Source organism: Microcaecilia unicolor, chromosome 13 (genome assembly GCF_901765095.1).
Source record: "Microcaecilia unicolor chromosome 13, aMicUni1.1, whole genome shotgun sequence".
Taxonomy (NCBI): domain Eukaryota; kingdom Metazoa; phylum Chordata; class Amphibia; order Gymnophiona; family Siphonopidae; genus Microcaecilia; species Microcaecilia unicolor.
Window position 1 is genome coordinate 61,791,140 of NC_044043.1, and position 20,658 is coordinate 61,811,797.

General features: G+C 45.0%; 2 protein-coding genes across 5 annotated transcripts in view; one reads left to right on the forward strand and one right to left on the reverse strand.

Annotated features, from left to right (window-relative positions):
* Positions 1 to 16,704, reverse strand: part of RPA1 (replication protein A1) — a 93,686-nt gene extending 76,982 nt beyond the window's left edge. The window contains exons 1-3 of one of the 2 annotated variants that reach the window (XM_030185713.1): positions 16,524 to 16,704; positions 16,152 to 16,199; positions 1,068 to 1,146 (exon numbers count right to left, since the gene is read on the reverse strand). In XM_030185713.1, coding sequence (XP_030041573.1) covers positions 1,068 to 1,146; positions 16,152 to 16,199; positions 16,524 to 16,562 — 166 coding nt within the window. In that variant the 5' untranslated portion in view covers positions 16,563 to 16,704. Of the gene's footprint in view, positions 1 to 1,067; positions 1,147 to 16,151; positions 16,200 to 16,382; positions 16,402 to 16,523 lie in introns of those variants that run through there. The other variant, XM_030185714.1, reaches the window with a different exon arrangement.
* A 100-nt stretch (positions 16,705 to 16,804) lies between these two features.
* SMYD4 (SET and MYND domain containing 4) overlaps positions 16,805 to 20,658 on the forward strand; it is a 53,923-nt gene continuing 50,069 nt past the window's right edge. Inside the window, exons 1-2 of one of the 3 annotated variants that reach the window (XM_030185639.1) lie at positions 16,805 to 16,850; positions 19,220 to 19,440. In XM_030185639.1, the coding sequence (XP_030041499.1) occupies positions 19,304 to 19,440 (137 nt within the window). In that variant the 5' untranslated portion in view covers positions 16,805 to 16,850; positions 19,220 to 19,303. Of the gene's footprint in view, positions 17,184 to 17,510; positions 19,441 to 20,658 lie in introns of those variants that run through there. The other 2 variants (XM_030185638.1, XR_003939886.1) reach the window with 2 other exon arrangements.

Here is a 20,658-nt window from a genome sequence, read left to right on the forward strand (position 1 = left end):
GTTCAAGGCAGAGAACAGCACAATCAATTTTACAAATGTTTTCATAATTCAAAACAAACCAACCTCCATCTAAAAACAATTTAATGTACTTAGTAAATATCTAACAGTAAATACATAAACATTTCCAAAATAGCCACATTTTTACAAATCACCTAAAACTTGCAGAACACAAATATTCATTGGCAAGGAGTTCCAGAGTTCAAAGCCCTTTCCAACTATAATTGAATCAAATTATCTAACATCTTGCACTAATCAAAGGGCTTATTTCAGTTGGTAAAAATTAAAGTCTTGAAGAGAACTAGGGCTTATTCCATATAGAACTTTTAGTCAATAAAAAACTTGATTCTGGTCTTACACTGCAGCCAATGTAGTTTCATTAAGGGCCGCTTTTACTAAGGTACACTAGCATTTTTAGCACGAGCTAATATTTAGGGTACACTAAATATTAACAAAATCCACAGGAATATATGGACATTGCTAACATTTAGCACCCTAAATATTAGCGCACACTAAAAACGCTAGCGTGCCTTAGTAAAAGACCCTCTAAGTAAGGTGTAGAATGTTCAAATTGAGCATCACTAAATATCAATTTAGCTACCACATTTTGAGTTTCATCTGATGATATATCCACTCGTTGGAACACGTGAGCCTTCCTGAGCAAGAACTGCCTTCACAAAGACGAACCTGCTTCTTCAATCGTCCTTGAGAGAGGCTGTCAACACATGCAGGTTGTACGGTCAAACTTTGTAATTGCTTGTGCGTGACAGATTAGGCAGTTGCCGATAGGGTAAAGTGTGTGTGTGTGTGTTTGTTCTAATAAGTGTAAGTTTTTTTTTTCTTTTCAAAAAGCATTATTTCTGAACATTTCTTATAATTATTATATTCTTGTAAACAAACTTTTTATTATGGTTGCATGTTCTTAAAGTACATACATACATTAGGAGTCTGAACTCAGATTGGTGGATTATGAGATATGAATAAACATCCAGAGTGCATAACATAATTCTTCTTGCACGTCTCTATCCTACCACCCCTAGTGGTGGTTGTTATCACTCCTACATACTTACAGGACAGAGTATTCAGCCCATCACTCATCAGTAAGCGGTAACGTGGGGGGCCATTACCTGTAGAAATGGCACGGATATTCTAGGAAAAGAAAAAAAGGATTCCTGTTTTAAATGTTTATCATAACCAGCCTAGACACTATAGATGCATGTGAAAGGTGGTGAGAAAACCTCTTCACACCACCTCCAGAATCCAGTAATCAAACATGCCAGCATACTTTGTAACCAAAAGTTCATCCATCCACAATTTTAATTTTAGTTTAAATTTTGGAGGATTACTAATTGTTAAACTAGTGGCATTCATACAGTGCTTTTTCTGTGTCAGAATTTATATAGGAAAAACTATCTGACCAGCTAAAAATCCAGATTATTGAACACTGTTCTGCAATACAACAGGTGCAGGAAATCAGCCCCAATAGTCCCTCATTTCATACAGTGGTCGCATAAGTAGAATATTTTCAAATATTTTTGATGTGGAAAATGTGAAGATTCCAGGAATTTATCTATCATTGGCAGATTTTATACCCTAATGGTATTAACATCTACTGAGCAACAGCTATTTCTTTAAAAACGTAAGCACGTGCTATTGACAGTGACTTCATCTAATATAATAATTTGCTACTTGAACGTTCGAATGTGTTTCACTGGGATCGTAACCACCTGTTGACGTCACTGGCCAGCACTAGAACCCTGCTTGCCTGACGTCAGGACTCATGAGGTGGTTACGATCCCAGTGAGAGAGCAGGAAGCACGCAACCAGCAAAAAGAACAGCGGAAAGTTGAAGAACAGCGGGAGCGGGCAGAGACGTCCCTACTTGCACATCCCCCCCCCCCCCCCAAATCGCCAACCCCCTCTGCTACCCTCCCCTCCCCCCTCTTACCGGGGTCCCGGAGGCAGCAGTGAAGAGCGAGCAGACTCAGCGAGTCTGCTGCCTTCCCTTCGCTTCGCTCTCAGCTCTGACTCTGGTCCCGCCCTTGCAGAAACAGGAAATGAGGGCGGGACCAGAGTCAGAGCGGAGAGCGAAGAGAAGGGAAGGCAGCAGACTCGCCGAGCCTGCTCGTTCTTCACTGCTGCCGCCGGGACCCCTTCTTTTCTCAATCTACACCTCCTCCCTGGGTTCCCTAATCTCCTCCCATGGGTTCCAATATCATCTTTATGCTGATGACACCCAGCTTTATCTCTCCACACCAGACATCACCGCAGAAACCCAGGCTAAAGTATCGGCCTGCTTAGCCGACATTGAGACCTGGATGTCCAACCGCCACTTGAAACTGAACATGGCCAAGACAGAGCTTATTGTCTTCCCTCCCAAACCCACTTCTCCTCTCCCTCCACTCTCTTATCTCTGTTGATAACACCCCCATCCTCCCCGTCTCATCTGCCCGCAACCTCGGGGTCATCTTTGACTCCTCCCTCTCCGCGCATATCCAGCAGATAGCCAAGACCTGTCGCTTCTTCCTCTACAACATCAGCAAAATTCGCCCCTTCTTATTTGAGCACACCACCCGAACTCTCATCCATTCTCTCATTACCTCTCGCCTTGACTACTGCAACCTACTCCTCACTGGCCTCCCACTTTGCCATCTATCCCCCCTTCAGTCCGTTCAAAACTCTGCTGCACGTCTTATCTTTCGCCAGAACGGGTACACTCATATCACCCCTCACCTCAAGTCACTTCACTGGCTTCCGGTCAGCTACCGCATAGTTTAAGCTTCTCCTTTTAACCTACAAATGTACTCGATCTACAGCCCCTCCCTACCTCTCTTCCCTCATCTCGCCTTACATTCCTACCCGTAACCTCCGTTCTCAAGACAAATCCCTCCTGTCGGTACCCTTCTCCACCACCGCCAACTCCAGGCTCCGCCCTTTCTGCCTTGCCTCACGCCATGCCTGGAATAAACTCCCTGAGCCCATATGCCAGGCCCCCTTCCCTGCCCATCTTCAAAGCCTTGCTAAAAGCCCACCTCTTCAATGTCGCCTTCGGCACCTAACCATCAAACCTCTATTCAGGAAATCTGGACTGCCCCTACTTGACATTTCGCCCATTAGATTGCAAACTCCTTGGAGCAGGGACTGTCCTTTTTTGTTAATCTGTACAGCGCTGCGTAACCCCAGTAGCGCTCTAGAAATGTTAAGTAGTAGTAGTAGTAGTGGTAAGAGGGGGGGAGGGGAGGGTAGCAGAGGGGGGGGGGGGGGTCGCGATTTTGGATGGGGGCGACGTGCACGAGGGGGAGGGCCGCGGGTGGAGGCATTGCAAGGACGTGTCTGAGACAGAGAGGGGGGTTGGCGATTTTGGAGGGGGCGGGGACTCGAAGGGGGGGAATGCACCACCTGTTAAAAAAAAATAAAAAAGCACCCCCAATCAGACCTATAGAGAACACCTGGAAACTTATGGACAAAGTGGTGAGTTGCAGGGGAGTGTGGGGGGGGGGGACGGCCTGGAAAGGAAATCGGAGGGTAGGAAAGGGGGCCGTGGGACTTGGAGGGGACAGAGGGAGAGAGCGAGGGGGGGGGGATAACCTTGCTAGCGCCCGTTTCATTTCATACAGAAACGGGCCTTTTTTTTTACTAGTTTTACATAAAAACACACATGCACAATCTACTTTGCATAGTTTGGCCTCAAAATGGGAACGGGATTGCAAACAATAGGGATTTGCTACAAGAAGAGCAGGTGATTGTGTCTTCCAATGAAAAATATTAAAAAGCTCATGTGCTCCACTGTTTTATAACAGCAAGAACATACATTCTTACTGATGCTACACATTTCCCCGCATCAAGCGGGTCTGGCCCAAACAACAGACGGTGCTGAGCGCCCTAAAGGCCAGATTTCTCCAGCGTCCTTAATACGTATGTTTTGGGACTGTGAGCAGATTCGGATCTTTTGAAGGAGGATACTGAATTATTTTTATAAGATCCTGGGGAACAGAATACCTTTACGGGCAAATATCGAGCCCACAGTTATCTTTTAAATTTGTGAACAGAGCACAGTAAAAGGGAGGGGGGTTGGATTGTACCTTTGGATTGGTGGCAGGGTCAGGATCACCATGAAGGAACCACGTGTGTGATCTTATCCTTTAGCTACTGAGGTTGTGTGTTTCTTGGTTTGTTGGGTGGAAGGTTGGTAGTTTTATGAAAAATTGAACCACTATGTGTTTGTCAATCAGTTAGCATATTGCAGTTTATGCTCTTATACTGAATGTTTATGTCTGCCATATCTTAGCCTGTGGTTCTCAATAAAAACTTTTAAATATAAAAAGATACATCTTTTGTCCAGGGGGACAAAAATAAAGTGAAATGTAGCAGGAGCAGAGTGAGAAAATCAGGAGGAATAGCAGTGAGGAGAATAAAGGGTAGATCTGGTTAAGACTCAGCAGCTGACTGCAGTGAATCAAGAGTGGCTGGTGCGAACAGCCAGTCTTAATCATATCAGGGGAGGTAGCATGCCACTTAAACTCAGTGCTTGACAGGAGTGTTGGAGGACAAAATGTTGTAGCTTCTATCCAATTTACATAAAGTGAGAGACGTTGGCTGTGCAAGCTACGAAAATCAGTGATAATGAAAATATCTGATAACACAAGAAATAGCAACTGAAAACCTTATGGCATAGGTAGAGCATTTTTTTTTTTTAATGCACTCCTAGTGATCAGCTAAATGATCAGGGACCACCACAGTTGACAGAATAATCTCAAGATCATGGACAAGGACTTGACAAGAGATTCCAAAGAGCCTATTTGTAATTAGAGAGGAAATTTCAGTGGCATACTTTAGAGAACAACAAAGGGATAGGGAGATGCAGTTAACGGAGGGGACAGGAACAGGTACAGAGCCAGCGGGTACAGGGACAAACTTTTTCTCGGTGTTATTCTCTAAAAGCTTAAGGCTAGCCTTAAACAGGCTGTTCCAACTAGATGGAACAGTATCTATAAAATGCTAATATCATCAATATGTAAATAAAACTTAACACATCTTAGACAACTGGCAACTGAATTCAATGATAAAAAAACTGCAGAAGCTGCTTTTGAATTTAAATGAAGCACTGTTAAATGACATCATTTGTGTCTAGTCTGCCTTTGATGTGGCAAGAGTCTTGTCTGCTGATCAGACTCCTACCATCTGCAAAGCCCTTCCATCACGTGCCCAGTACCTCACACAGCTTACTGTTACTGCAACAGATTCATCCATTGTTGCTAGCATCAAAGAGCATTTCCAACACTTAACCAACACTTATTTTCCTGTTCATCCACATCTGAAAGACAATTCCAGATGATGTAAAAACACACAGGTAACCGAACCTTTGAGAAGGCTATACCAAGACCAGATCGAAATGGAAGGCTCGATTCCACTGACATCAACTCAGGATCCTCCACAATCCACATTCCCAGAAAGCATCACATCTGTGGAAGAGCCCCCCCCCCCTCCTCCAAAAAACAAAAATGGATGTTAGTTTTATGAACGACTTTTATGGAACAATGCCTCCTTTGAAGGCTGTTAATGAATTGGACAGTTATTATGTTTGAGTGATGGAGACGACAGATATTTAGATTTTTTTTTTTTTTTTTTTTTGAAAAAACAAGCAAAAGTGCTGGCCAAAACTGGCAAAACTTGCACAGGGGAACCTATGTATCCCTGCTACCAGACCATCTTCTGAGAGGCCATTTTCTATTGCTTTAAGGACTGTGGAAGACAGGAGAGCTGGACTAAATCCTGAGATTGATGACTTATTATTCATCCACAGATTAAAAAATCATTATAGTACTTCATAGGTCGTATTTCTCCCCCACTAGGGCATACAGAGCAAAGCAAAGGAAATGGGGGTGTCATCTTGCATGTGTAAAACTCTTTCGCTGGCTGAAAGGTAGATGTTAACAAGAGACTAAACAATAGGAAAAGTCAGGCTTCCGCTGCATCCATCCAAACCAAATCTCACGCACCAACAAACAGCAGGACAAACTTCCCGAGGATTGGCAGATCACCAATCCTGAAAGAAAATGCAAAAAAGCTGGCAAGACTGAAGATATGGATGCAGCTCTTTGGTGGTTTTCATAACCCAGAAGCCAACAGCTTCCTGTCAGTGGTCATCTGCTGATGGAGAAAGTAATCAGCTGGCTTAAAACCTTGGCTTGGGAGGGAGGAAGTGACGTCACCGGGAGAGATGGCAGCCTAGCTTAGGAGCTCCATCTCCTCGCGCCAGATATCAGCTTTAAACAGCAATAAAAAACGGCAAAACGCGAGAAAAAATAGCGAGATCAGCTTGTTAAAATCCCCCTTCGGTAGAATTGGCGATGAGCAAGACGCCTGCTGCACGCAAAAAAGAGATCGAGCGGTCTGAGAAAAACATGATCGGAAAAAGCGCCAAACGCCACGAGTCACCAGAGCGAGCCTCGCATTCCGACTCCGAATCGGCCCAGTCTCAGGCTGAACAGCGACACCCGCCCTCCAAAAAAAGTATCCCACCTGAACTGCGGAGGTTCTTAGCAAATATCCAGGCGGAGATAAAACAGTCGAAGGACGAAATCCTGGAACGCATGGATTCCCTGAGCACGGATCTCCGTGAGTTGGGGGGGCGGGTGGAAGATGTCGAACTTAAACTAGACGAACAGGCAGAGACCTTGCTTAAACATAATGAGCAACTGCTTGAACTGGACAAACATCGATTGGAACTAGAATATAAGTTAGATGATCTGGAAAATCGAGGGAGGCGAAACAACCTTAGGTTTCGGGGGGTGCCAGAAGGAGGTAAAATAGAGAACGTTACACAGATTGTGCAGACGATATGTGCCTCCTTACTTGGCCCCGAAGCTGGAGAAAACAAGGTGGAACTAGACAGAGCGCATAGAGCGCTTGGAGCTCGCAAAGAACAGCAACAGCGAGATATTATTGTCCGCTTCCACAAATATGAAACCAAGGAATTGATCATGACAAAGGCGCGGAAAGCGCAGAATCTGGAGTTTGGAGGCGCAAAGGTTTTGGTGTATCAAGATTTGTCACAATATACCCTGCAGCAACGACGACAAATGAAACCAGCCCTAGACATCTTAATAAAACACCAAGTGCAATACAGATAGGGCTTCCCGTTTTCTTTGAACTTCACCCTGAAGGGTAGTAAATACCGTGTGCGATCCTTGCAAGAAGCCTGGGAGGCCTTGAACGCAGCAGAATTGGTGAACTCGGCTGTCCCACCAATTGAGCTGGCATCATCTACCATGGCTAAGCTTCAGGGCTGGCAACGAGCATCGGGACCAGTGAGACGTGGCAAAAATAAGAGATGATTGGACAGATTGCATCACAGAAAAGGACATTTGAAATAAGTAATTGGACATGGAAATATGTCTTAGTGCCTAGTCCTCGTTGGTCTGTCAGGAACTGTTCAAACAGACGACCAAATTTGGGGGACGACCAGCTAACTGTTGCTGTGAGGTGAAGGTTGTGGGTTTATAAGTTTGATTGGATTGCACGAATGCTATGATGTGGTTGGCTGAGGCTGGAAGTGTAAAGACACACTTTATGGGATCTAACATTAGGTTGAAGGGGGGAAAACTAGGATTATAGACAATATCTGTTGAATGTTGGAATGCAATTGGGCGGGAGGGGGGGGAAGCCTGGCTGGGATGTCGGGAGTGTTGTGACCCACTTACTCAGACCCATCTAGGGGTTTTTATACTCCTGGTTGGTGTAATAGAGGGGAGATGACGGGGAGGGTAGGGGGGAACGGGATGAGGGAGGGTTGTGGGGGGAGGGAAGACAAAGGTAACAATAATGGCTTTACTGAACTGTATGGCTCACAAGGGGGATGTACATTGCTTTATTTCCTGCAGACCTTAGCTCTTTTAGACACACTAAGACATGTGTCCTGAGCTGAAGATAGTCTCCTATAATGTCAAGGGACTTAACATGCCTCAAAAGAGACAGAAGCTCTATAGTGAACTCCACAGGTTAAAACCACAAATAGTTCTCTTGCAAGAAACACACTTGCGTCGCAAACACGAGAAATTTCTCTCCTGCCCTGGCTACTCAGGGGTCTATTTTGCGTCCGGGGGGGACTCAAGGAGGGGAGGAGTGGCGATATTGCTGCACTCTTCACTGGGAGCACAAGTGACGCAGACAAAAAGAGACCCTGGGGGGCGTTATTTATTCATACAACTTAAGCTACTACTACTACTTAACATTTCTAGAGCGCTACTAGGGTTACGCAGCGCTGTACAATTTAACAAAGAGAGACAGTCCCTGCTCAAAGAGCTTACAATCTAATAGACAAGTGAACGGTCGGTCCGATGGGAGCAGTCAAATTGGGGCAGTCTGGATTCACTGAACGGTAAGGGTTAGGTGCCGAACACAGCATTGAAGAGGTGGGCTTTAAGCAAAGACTTGAAGACGGGCAGGGAGGGGGCTTGGCGTAAGGGTTCAGGAAGGTTGTTCCAAGCATAGGGTGAGGCAAGGCAGAATGAGCCAAGTAGCTCTCACGATAGCTTCAATATATGCCCCAAACTCTGGACAAGGGGAGTTTTTTAACAAAATTCGAACCTTATTGGGGACCTTTACTGACGGGGCGCTTATACTTGGGGGTGATTTTAACGCAGTAATGAACCCAGGACAAGATCGATCAGGGACAGTTAGAGCCGAGGGGCACAAAGAAGCACACTCATTGGCCTCGTTGGCTTATTCCCTGGGACTCTTAGATCTTTGGAGACTGACACATCAAACAGAGCGGGATTACACTTACTATTCCCCGGTACATGAAACATACTCCCGTATTGACTACATCTTCCTAGACACAACATTAGTGGAACTAGCTCCGGACGCTGGAATTGGTAGTATGACGATATCTGATCACGCCCCAATATGGGTCACTCTCCCAAATATCCAGACTGAAATGAAAGACAGACGCTGGTCTTTGAACGTGAGCCTGTTGCAGGATGAACAGGTGGTGGAGGGCTACAAACAGGTGTTTAAAGAATACTTGGACCACAATTTAGCTTCTGGTCCACCATTGCATGTGGTGTGGGACGCTTTAAAGGCGGTGTCCAGAGGACACTTTTTGCAATTGGCTAGTGCTCGGGCCAAGGCCCGTAGAATTCGTTTAAATACATGCATAGGACGTATACAGATATTGGAGCAACAGCACAAGAATGGTCCCACACCACAAATTTGGGATGCCTTGTGTAGAGAGAGAATGACACTGGATTCGATGTACTCGGAACAACTTGAGTTACTAAGGGCTAGACAGGGTGTACAATCGTATGAACTAACTAATAAAGCTGGGCGTCTACTGGCAATGCGACTGCGCAGGCAGAAAGTGGACAGAATGATTAAGCAGGTGAAAGATAGAGAGGGTGGTTTGTTACGTCATTCGGCACTCATTCGCCAGCGCTTCAGAGAATATTATCAGAAGCTCTACGAACAGGAGATCGAACCGCCTGGGGAAAAAATTGATAACTATTTGCAAGACAGTGATCTCATCCCTTTAGTTAAGCAGCATCAGGAGCTGCTGGAGAAGCCTGTTACACCTAAAGAGGTTCAGGAGGCGATTGGAGGTATGCCCTCGAACAAGTCTCCGGGGTTAGACGGCTTCCCTAACGAGTTCTATCGGACATTTACCACTGAGCTGGCCCCCTTGATTGCAGACATGTTTAATCAGGTAGGGTTGGGAGGAAATTTACCACAAACAATGCTGGAGGCCTGGATAGCGGTGATCCCAAAGCCCGGCAAAGACCCTACTGACTGCGGCTCTTATAGGCCTATATCTGTACTAAATGCTGACGTCAAAATCCTGGCAAAGATTCTTGCTAATAGGTTGGCGCCGCTTTTGCCAACCCTAGTGCACCCTGACCAAGTGGGCTTTGTTTCCTATCGAAAGGCTATGGACAATATCAGGCGCACTCTAGATCTCATATATTTGGCCAAGCGAAATCGGAGACCGTTGTGCCTCTTAAGCTTAGACGCAGAGAAGGCCTTCGATAGAGTTCACTGGCCCTTTATGTACAGGACCTTGGAGACTTTGGGGTTTGGTACAAGATTTAGGGCTTGGATACAAGCATTTTACTCTTCCCCCAGAGCTTGCATTAAGATTAATGGCAGTCACTCAGGTTCATTTCCCTTGCACAGGGGCACAAGGCAGGGTTGTCCTCTTTCCCCCCTACTGTTTGCTATTGTCATGGAGCCATTTGCTTCTAGGGTTCGGAAGGATCCGCTGATCGTAGGGCCTACGGTGGCAGGGAGGATGCATAAAATGGCACTTTTTGCGGATGATGTTCTGTTGTATGTTACTCGCCCCCATGACGCGTTCCCTAGGCTTACTCAACTTATTGAGGAGTATTCTAGGGTATCGGGCTTTAAAGTAAATATGACAAAGTCCGAGGCCTTGAATATCTCTCTCCCGGAAGACACAGTTGTAGAACTTAAAGCTGCTCATGCTTTTCGGTGGGCGAATAGGTACATTCGATACTTGGGGGTGAATCTTACTCCTAACTTATCAGACTTATTTTCAGCTAACTACAGGGGTTTGCTCCGAACCCTTGCGGCCGACATGGAACGTTGGGGTGACCTGGAGGTCTCCTGGTTCGGTCGTATAGCAATCCTTAAGATGAATGTTTTGCCACGAATCTTATACTTATTCCAAGTGCTGCCTGTAATGATGCCCAGACGATTTCTTGCCTCTTTGCAAGATAGAATTGTGCGCTTCGTCTGGGCAGGAAAACATCCTAGGCTGTCTCGTACCCTATTGTATCAAGGGAAACGTCGGGGTGGTCTGGCGGTCCCGAATGTCTTCTGGTACTATCGGGCGGCCCAAGGAAAAGTAGCTTTGGAATGGTACCAGGGATATCCTGATAGACAATGGGTGCACTTGGAACAACACTCTGCGGGCACGACACCATTGGGAGCGCTTATGTGGCTACCAAAACCATTTCGCAAGCTAGCTGAAAGCGTGTGCCCTTCGGTGGAGGTTACCCTTCACTATTGGGATAAGCTGTTTCCGGGGGGGGGAAGTGTATCTTGACACGACTGGCCCCTATAGCACACAACCCGTTATTCATGCCTGGGACGACGGACGGCTCGGTCATGAGGTGGTATAGAGAAGGGCTGCGTACATGGGACCAGATGTTTGATGGAGACACTCTCCTTGAATTTGGAGAGCTGCAGTCCCGAAACCCTGGGGTGTTGAAAGACGATTTCGCATACTACCAATTAGCTCATTTCCTCCGCACCAAGGCCGTTACTACGGTTATTAAGCGGACCAAAGGCTACCTAGAGGAGATATGTGAAAAGTTAACCACATCCAGAGGCTTGATAGGTACACTTTACAAATATATCACTACGCAGAATCCTGTGTATGAGTGTCATAGGAGGGGTTGGGAGAAGGAATTAGGGGTGACGCTAGATGTGCCGGGGTGGGAGAGAATAGAACGTGAAGCGACAAGGGTCTCCATACACGTCCCGCTAAAGGAAAATGCCATGAAGGTGCTATATAGGTGGTACCTTACTCCTGATCGCCTCCAGCGCATCTATCCAAACACCTCGGGTCTCTGTTGGAGGGGGTGTGGTATGAGGGGGACTATGGGGCATCTTTGGTGGAGTTGTCACAAAGTGAGAGCTTTCTGGAAGGCGGTACAAAATAGGCTGCAGAGCTGGTTACAAACACACATTCCGTGGGCTCCGACGGTGTTTCTTTTTGCTGTAAAAATAGAGGGCATGCCGGCTGCACAGCATAAGCTGCTGAAGCAGGCGGTATGTGTTGCTCGAGTGACAATTGCACAGCAGTGGAAGCAACAGGGGGTTCCATCGGTTAAGAGATGGCATAATAAACTGAATCATGTGTGCGAGATGGAAAGACTCTTGGCAGTCAGGAGACACCAAACGCATAAGTGGCACGAAATATGGCAATTTTTTGTTAATGCAGCAGGAAATATCTAGAACAGGCGCATGTGAGATGCGTGAATGACATACAGTGAGACAGTTGTGAAGGGCAGGGAAATAGACAAGGAGGGCGGGACTGGGCAGGATTTAAAAGTTGATGGGAGCGGTTGTTTAGATGGGGGATAGAGGGGGGGATATGTTTTCATTTTCAAAATATAATAACAAAAAGTTGAAGTTTATACAGTTTATACTTCATTGTGGTACTTTGGCAGTAAATTGCATTACCTGGATTTCACCCGGTTCGGACTACATTGTAAACAAACCAGTGTAAAGCGATGAATATTGTATATTGTTTATTGAGAATTTTCAATAAAAGACTTCTTACAAATAAAAAAAAAAAAACCTTGGCTTGGTTGGTTTTAGTGCAACTGTTGGCTGGTTGGAGCAATGGATGCAAGATACAACATCAAGTTGAAACAGAAACATGATGAAATTCTGACACAGCACACAGCAATGTTGTTAGACTAACAAATGGTAAAATTATGTATCATACCTGATAATTTTCTTTCCATTAATCATAGCAGATCAATCCATAGACTGGTGGGTTGTGTCCATCTACCAGCAGGTGGAGATAGACAGCAATCTTTTGCCTCTCTATATGTGGTCATGTGCTACCAGGAAATCCTCAGTATAGTCGATATCAAAGCTCCATCTGCAGGAATCACCAAACAGAGAATTACACCCACAAAGGGACACTCCGCCACCCAACCACCGCCGAAGCGGGGGGGGGGGGGGGGCACCCACTCCCACCGACATGGGGGGAACTGGCATGTCCTGCTACCGCAACCACGGGAGGAGCTGGCTTAACCCATCACCGCCAAAGCGAGAGGGAAACAGAGCTACCCTACTACCACACAAAGCGGGAGGGAGCACTGGCATAATTTAGTTATGAATCCAACCACCGTCGAAACGGGGGGAAAGAAGCAGCAGCTCACTGTAACACAAAGTCGTCGCAACTCCAGGGAAATCCAAGTGGAAGAACTTGAACTCGAAGTCCTCCTGAAGAGGAACTGAAGTCTAAACTTGAACCTGAAATATAACTGAACTAGAACAAACAGTACAGATATCTGGGAGGGACTATGGATTGATCTGCTATGATTAATGGAAAGAAAATTATCAGGTATGATACATAATTTTACCTTCCATATCATCCAGCAGATCAATCCATAGACTGGTGGGATGTACCTAAGCAGTACTCACCCAGGGCGGGACATGGAAATCCCAGAACGCAACACTGAAGCTCCAAACTGGGCCTCGGCCCGTGTTGCCACGTTGACCACACACCTGCTAGATAGAGAGAATACTGAGGATTTCCTGGTAGCACATGACCACATATAGAGAGGCAAACTCTTCACCCAACGTGTAATTAAACTCTGGAATTCGTTGCCGGAGAAAGTGGTGAAGGCGGTTAGCTTAGCAGAGTTTAAAAAGGGGTTGGACGGTTTCCTAAAGGACAAGTCCATAAACCGCTACTAAACGGACTTGGAAAGATCCAAGATTCCAGGAATAACATGTGTGGAATGTTTGTACGTTTGGGAAGCTTGCCAGGTGCCCTTGGCCTGGATTGGCCGCTGTCGTGGACAGGATGCTGGGCTCGATGGACCCTTGGTCTTTTCCCAGTGTGGCATTACTTATGTACTCTATCTCCACCTGCTGGTAGATGGACACAACCCACCAGTCTATGGATTGATCTGCTTGATGATATGGAAGTTATGCTTGTATTTCAACAACAAACAACTTCTCTCAGGGTATCATAGCCAACTTCAAGAAGCTTTACAGAGTGCTGGTGCTGTGCCATTTGATGGGCACAACACATGATGATGCAAACACAGGCAAAGCAAGCAACTGAGATGGCTTGCAAGCTTACACTGCTGGACTCACCACACATGCAGAAGGCTTGGTGTCATGTTCTCCAGAGTACAACTGCCAACTGCTACAGATGGGCTAGCTTTATGAAAGAACGTAATGATGCTGAAACTCCTGCTGCCACTATGGTGAACACAGACAAGCTACCTGTAGATCTCCTAGCTGGAGTGATGGCTGGAGTCTAATTGCTATGTGGCAGTTGCTAATGACCTCCAGACATCTGTTGATATAACTGATGCAGAGATTTGCTCCGACCTACAGTTTGCAGTTGAACATGAAGGAAACTCAAATGCTGAACCAATGGGGCAAGAAGCGGGCAGTGAGCTTGATACAGTACCCCCTGTGATGTTTGCAGAGCTTGAAAATTGTGGAGCCTTATCTCAAAGGTACTAGATGTCAGCGTTACAAACATTTTTATTACTTGCTTGACCAAGCTTACAACACAAATAAACAGAACACTGTACAGAAAACTATTACTGATTTCTGCCATTTAACAGACTAGTGGTTTGACTACAGTTGCACATTAAGTGCTATTAACATTTTTACAAACTTGGCTATGCCTTACATCTATAACTAGTTAGGTTTTGGAAGAACATTGTTGACTGCCTTATTACAATAATAAGTGACACCACACTGGCTCTGTGTGGTAACTAAAATAATGCTGCTATCAAAAGATGACAAAAGCTATATACAAGTTAAATTTTAGTCTCAAGGCTGTGCACTTATCCGGAATGCATTGTATATTAAAAAGCACTAGTCCCCAGAACAGATCCCTGTGGTACTCCACTATTCCCCTTCTTTCAAGTGAAAGAATTGTCCATTTATTCTTACTCTTTTTCTATGTTTTAACCATTGGTGTGGAGGAGTAGACTAATGGTTAGCTGAGAACCTGGAGGACTGGGTTTGATTCCCACGTTTACTAAGCTGTGCTATCAGCTGCCACGCGGCAATGCTGACACAGCCCATTCAAAATGAATGGGCTGTGTTGGCATTAGCACACAGCATCCACTAGCGTGGCTTAGTAAACAGGGTGTTTAAATCATGAGCCCAGTAGGGACAGAAAAAGTACCTGCATATAGTAAGTGTAAATCGCTTTGGTTGTACCACAGAAAGGAGTATATCAAATCCATGACCCTTTACCCAGTTCCCAATACACAAAAGGATCTAAAAGGTTATTTACCATGAACTATTTTTTTAATTTTCACACAATCTTTACTATTAATACTCTTAAAGTTGGAGTGGAGGAGCAACCTAGTAGTTAAAGCACCGGGCTGACAATCAGGGCAGACAAGTTCAAATGATCCCACTACTGCTCCTTGTGATCATGGACGAGTCACTTGACCTGTTGCCTCAAACTTAGGGGCTGATGTTCAAAGGTTTACAGTAGAGTCTTCATTCTACCATGAAATTAGTGCAAAGAAATTGCCCTGGCAGGCTCAAACTAATGAATAGGCAAATCACTGCCATGTTAACATTGCAGCAGTAATCTGTGGCTCAGCGCTAAATGTCAAAGCCTGAGCAGTGACTGGCTCAGGTGCGTGACAGGAAAAGATGGCATTTTATTTTTTATAATCAAGGCCACAAGTGCCCTGAAAAAATCCCTCAACCCAACACCCATCCTACCCCCAAATGACCAACTCCCCTCCTGACCTAACCACCTGGTGATCTAATGGCCCCACCTTTCTGATCTGACCCACCTTCCCTTAATAATAAAAATGCCCTGGTGGTGTCTCCCTCCCAAGTTGTAATAAAAATTGGTAATCTGGCGGGAGCCTACTCACCCCTGTACCTCACACAGGGCAAAAGTGATACCTACCTACTCCTGTCTCCAGGTGTCATCTGCAAAATGGTAGCTTCCACCCCGCGTAATGTATCTTGGGATGCAGTGGGCAAGGCCTGCCTACCATATAAACTACCAAGGCTTGTTTTTGTGACAGGATAGCCATTAGACTATCAGGGTATTTGTTTTCCATATTAGGGGAAGGGGGTGCTATTAGACCACCGGGGGGGGGGGGGTTGTATGTTTGTTTTTAAATATTAAGGGAATGGAAAGGGAGGCTAGGGCCAGTGCATGAAGCAGTCCAGGTCAAGGTGGTCAGGGTTGAAGGGAGAGAAGGGGTGCCACTAAAAACCTGCTCCTGTCAACCAACCCTTCTACACTGGGTATTATTAGTAAAGGTATGGAAAACAGGTGTGAGGATGTTATAATGCCATTGTATCGCTCCAGTGTGTGCAATATAAACATTTAGAACAACCTGTACAAACATCAGTATTAAATCAGCTTGTAGCAAATCAAATTAAGTACTTACAATAACTTGCAGGACAGGTTTTGAAACAGTTTCTCCTAACATCATACTCTGTAAAAAAAACAAAAAACATAAGGCTGATTACATTTAATAAGCTTTAAAAAGGAAGTTGGGGTAAATACAAAATCACATTCGGTCTACAAGCACAACTAATCCGAAAACACTATTACATATTCATGCCTTATTAAGATCTACCATACTTTGCAGGTTTAAGTCAAAGCCTTCACTACCCACCTCACGCTCTTCCAATCCTAAAATCCCAAGCTGTACCCAGAGAAAAACAGGAGCACAAAGGTCATGTTACAGCAGCTATACTAACATTATAACCGTGGAATAACCAAACAGAAGGCAAAAGCTTTTCAGGACACCACTCACCGCAATGGCACCTTCCGACAGCCGCGGTACCGCCATCATGAATACACAGAAATAGAAAACAAAACACCTTAAACACTTATAACTGTGAAGAGCGCTATTACTGGCCTTACAAATACCATAACACCACTCTCTCCAATCGGCTGGCGCCAAAACTATAAAAAGCTCCAGCTCCAAGTCCCGCCGTAATCCTGCTGACGTCGCCGCGCGATCGACGCTAGTTCCTTATCGCGTAGTACGTAGACACGTAGCGTGTACGGCAGTGGCGTAGCTAGGGGGCGGGGCGGGGCGCAAGGGGGAGCGGTCAGCGCGGTCCTGTCCCCCAAAGAGGTTAGTAGAAAAAATGGCACATATGAGCCTCTTGGCAATATTTTTTTTCTGCCCTCTCCCAAGCTAGGCTCCAATCCTTTCCTGCCCGCTCTCCCCGTCCGCGTGGTCTGGTCACCTTTACTGCCCTGAAGCGCCGTTTTCCCTCCAGCACCGGCGATTCCCATTGTCAGCCTTCTGCCAGCGTGCGTGCGTCGTCGGGGGCCCACTTCTCAGGCGCGCCGCGTCCCGCCTACTCTGCAACTTGACTGTTTTTAGTCAGTTATTCCAGTGGAATAACCAGAATGGCAGCAACACTGGATAGAAATTGTGAATGGAGTAGGCACTGGAGTGCTTGTAAGTGCCTAAGTACTTTTGGCATATGAGTGGGAACACAAATGTAGGGGGTCAACATAAAGCAGAAAGATTTACAGACGATTGTATGCCATTCTAGCTATGTTGGTGAGGGCATTTTGTTCTTTGGATGATCTATGTAAGGAGTTTTAAGTTTCAGCAGTTTCCAGTTTTTGCCAAATTTTAATTTAATTCAAAGTTTTGTAACCAACTACTTTCATTAAATGTTGTACAATGCAGTGTGCAATAAAACATTCAGGACAAAAAAACAGCAAATCATGACACCCCCCTCCCTCCCCCCCCCTACAAAAAGAATTACCCATCCCCATAACACTGAATTAAAAAGTATTCAATTGTTTCCAAAAAGACACACAAGTTTGCAGAATGACTTCTCTGGTAACTTATTCCAAAGACTGGTGTGATACCTGTAAAACATGATTCCCATCTGCACCAAGCAAATCTTTCTTGCTGCCAGTAACACCAAATTATCCCTACCAATAGACTACAGCTGGCGGACTGGCTCAGAGTTACAACGGTCCCTTCAAATATTGGGGTCCTATCCCTTGCAAAGCCTTCAAAAAATCAAGGAGCATGATTTAAATGGAATACAAAGCTCTACAGGTAACCAATGCAATACATATAAAAGAGCAGTAGTCCTCTCCCAAAGTTTCCTGTATGCTATACGAGCAGCAACATTCTGTACTCACGGTAACTTTTGTAAAACATACTGAAGAAGCCCCATATAAATAGCATTGCAATAATCCAACCGATTAAGCACCATTGTCTGCAGAATCATATGAAAATTTTGTGCATCCAAATAATGCAACCAATGCACCATTTATCATTTTAACCAAGCTACCCAGACTACATAGTTCACCTGAGATTCCAGATTCTACCTGTAAGTCATGATCTTGGCACGATTTCATGCCTTTCTCAATAGGTGGGAGAATCATACCTACCCACAGAATTTCTGTCTAATGCACCTTCAATAGTAGATGATTTTTTTATGATCCTCGTCATAGCTGAGGGATGTTGCTACTAAGACAAGGATGCAAAGGGCGACAGAGCTTTTACTAACTTGGCTTTACCTGGAAAACCACCTTCTCCATTTAAGAGGCTATCCAGTTCTATAAGCCCTCGAGTGAGAGGGTACAGGAGAAGCCCCTCATGTCAAGAGAGGTGTGTGGATTAAGAGAGGGGTTTAGTGCATCTGGTGAAGCATGGTCCCTAATTGCCTTAAGGGTCTGGACGTCATTAATAAATTTCTTGGTGATTTCAGTAACAGTTTAAGGGTTTGTTCAATTACATGCTATGTACCGCTCCAAATCCATTGCTTGTTGGTGACTGTGTGGAGGGAGAGGCAATCTGGTCTATGTAATGTATGGATGTCCAAAGCTTCAGCCTTTGTAGAGTGGCATTAAGGAGATGGGGTAAAGGAGTTCTGAAGTATCGGGGTTCCAGGGCACTGAAGTATTTTTGTTTTGTTTCTGGAGAGTTGGGAGAGAGGATGTTCCTGGGGGCCTGAGTAAAAGTCTAATGGTGGTGGTTAAGCAACTAATTTTGAGGAAGTGGCTCACTTTTGAGCCCCCTACGTTGAAGAAGTGGTATACTGAGCTGAGGATCATGATAGAATTTGATCTTCTCCTTGCAATTTGTAGGAATGGGTCCAGTCTTTCTGAATGGGACTCTTTAAACCTTGGATGTGGAGGTCTGAAGTGTCCTGAATGTGTGTTCATATTATACTAAGTGACCAGACTGTTACTGCTGCTGTTTCCTCTGTGAAGGGGTGAGGGAGGGGCTTTTGTTGGATGTTGTGGGGGGAGGAAATGTCACTCTGTATCTTTGAGTTGTTGACTTCATTATTCATGATCTCTCAAAAAAAAAAAAAAAAGCATTTGTGAAAGATGTGCAAGTTGACAGCAACTAATGTTACAGGCTTGGTGATCGACATGACTACTCTTGAGTCTCACTTTAGTGCTGTCAGCTTTTCACTAATATATGTTAGCCACATATACAGTTTGTGAGCACATGTTTTTCAGGATATTCACAGGAAGAATGGTGAGTTCTAGTTGACACTGGCCCTGCAACATTTGTACCATCTTTTCAACCAAAGTGTCCAGTACATGGAGCTCCCCATCCAGGAATGGCGGGCACATGTCCATCAGAAGTGGGAATCTCTTACTTCCTCAGCCTTCAGAGAGAATTTTTCAGCTTCCTCGGATCTGAGCCAGAAATTCCAAGCCTGCGCAGCTCAGCTTCAGTAAGTGACTGACACCATCTTCTCTCTGGCCCTGTAGCTAAAATGTGTCTGAAGGTAGCAGAGATGAGCTTGGGACAAGTATATATAATCTCTAAGGGACAAGAAGGGATAGTAAGTGGTATGGATGGACAGACTGGATAGACCACATGGTCTTTATCTGCCATCATTTTCTACATTTCTAAGATTTTATGCCACTGGGTGTTCACTGAGAGAAACATCTTTCTAAAGCAGGGGTGTCCAGCCTTGGCTCTCACCAGGTCAGGATTTAAGAATTTTCCCAATGAATGTGCACAAGATTTATTTGCATACAGTCAGTGCATGCAAATAAATCTCATGTATATTCATTTGGGAAAACCTGACTGGATTGCGACCCTCAAGGACCGAGGTTAGATTAGAGACTTTGCCTGTTTACTTTGTTTTTGAGGGATCATTTGCACCTAGTTGTGGATAATGCCCCATCACTCTAAAAACACCCCTGTGAAATTCTACTTTTCACCAGGCAATTTTCATGACCCAAAACTCAGACTTTGTCTATCATAGTGGTTAGCAAGGTTAGTAGTGCTGGGATGTGAGAGCTGCCTCCTGCAGGATTTATTTATTTATTTCCATTTCATAATCAATTCTGTCAGCAGTCTCAGAGGTGTGCTTTCACCATGATGTGTTAAATATACCAGTCACTAACCTTTTATGGTAGTAAGAGATTCCTGTTCGCATTGGGACAGGGAACATGCACACTTTTACCTGTTGTATGATGACTTCCTTTTTTGATGCCATGGTTATACCTCTGCCTGTATGTTCCAGCATCTTCCCTGGCTTGTAGGTAGCACTCTGTTCTGCTACCTTGAGATCATCAGACACTCTTATCCCAAGGCCTCCCACCAGGGTATACATATAAGCATGGGGCATGGATATAGGTTGTGATGATAGAACAAAGCTAGCAGCTGGAACTTTCTGGCTGAGTGCAAGTGCAGTTATAACTAGAAGACCTGGTGGAAGTGCCTTCCTATAACCAGGTCTGGTAGATTACACAGGGGATCCAGAAGACTAGATATTTGGGCATCTGCTTTGTAGACATAGCAGGGGAGGAGTACACTAAAAAGGGGGTCTTCTGTCCATCAGTAGAATTATTGAAATTTGAATAGAATTACTGAAATTTGAATTCTGTTTTCTTGGTCTGCTCCTTTCTGGTGTTCACTGCTGTAGATCATTGCCTCTGCT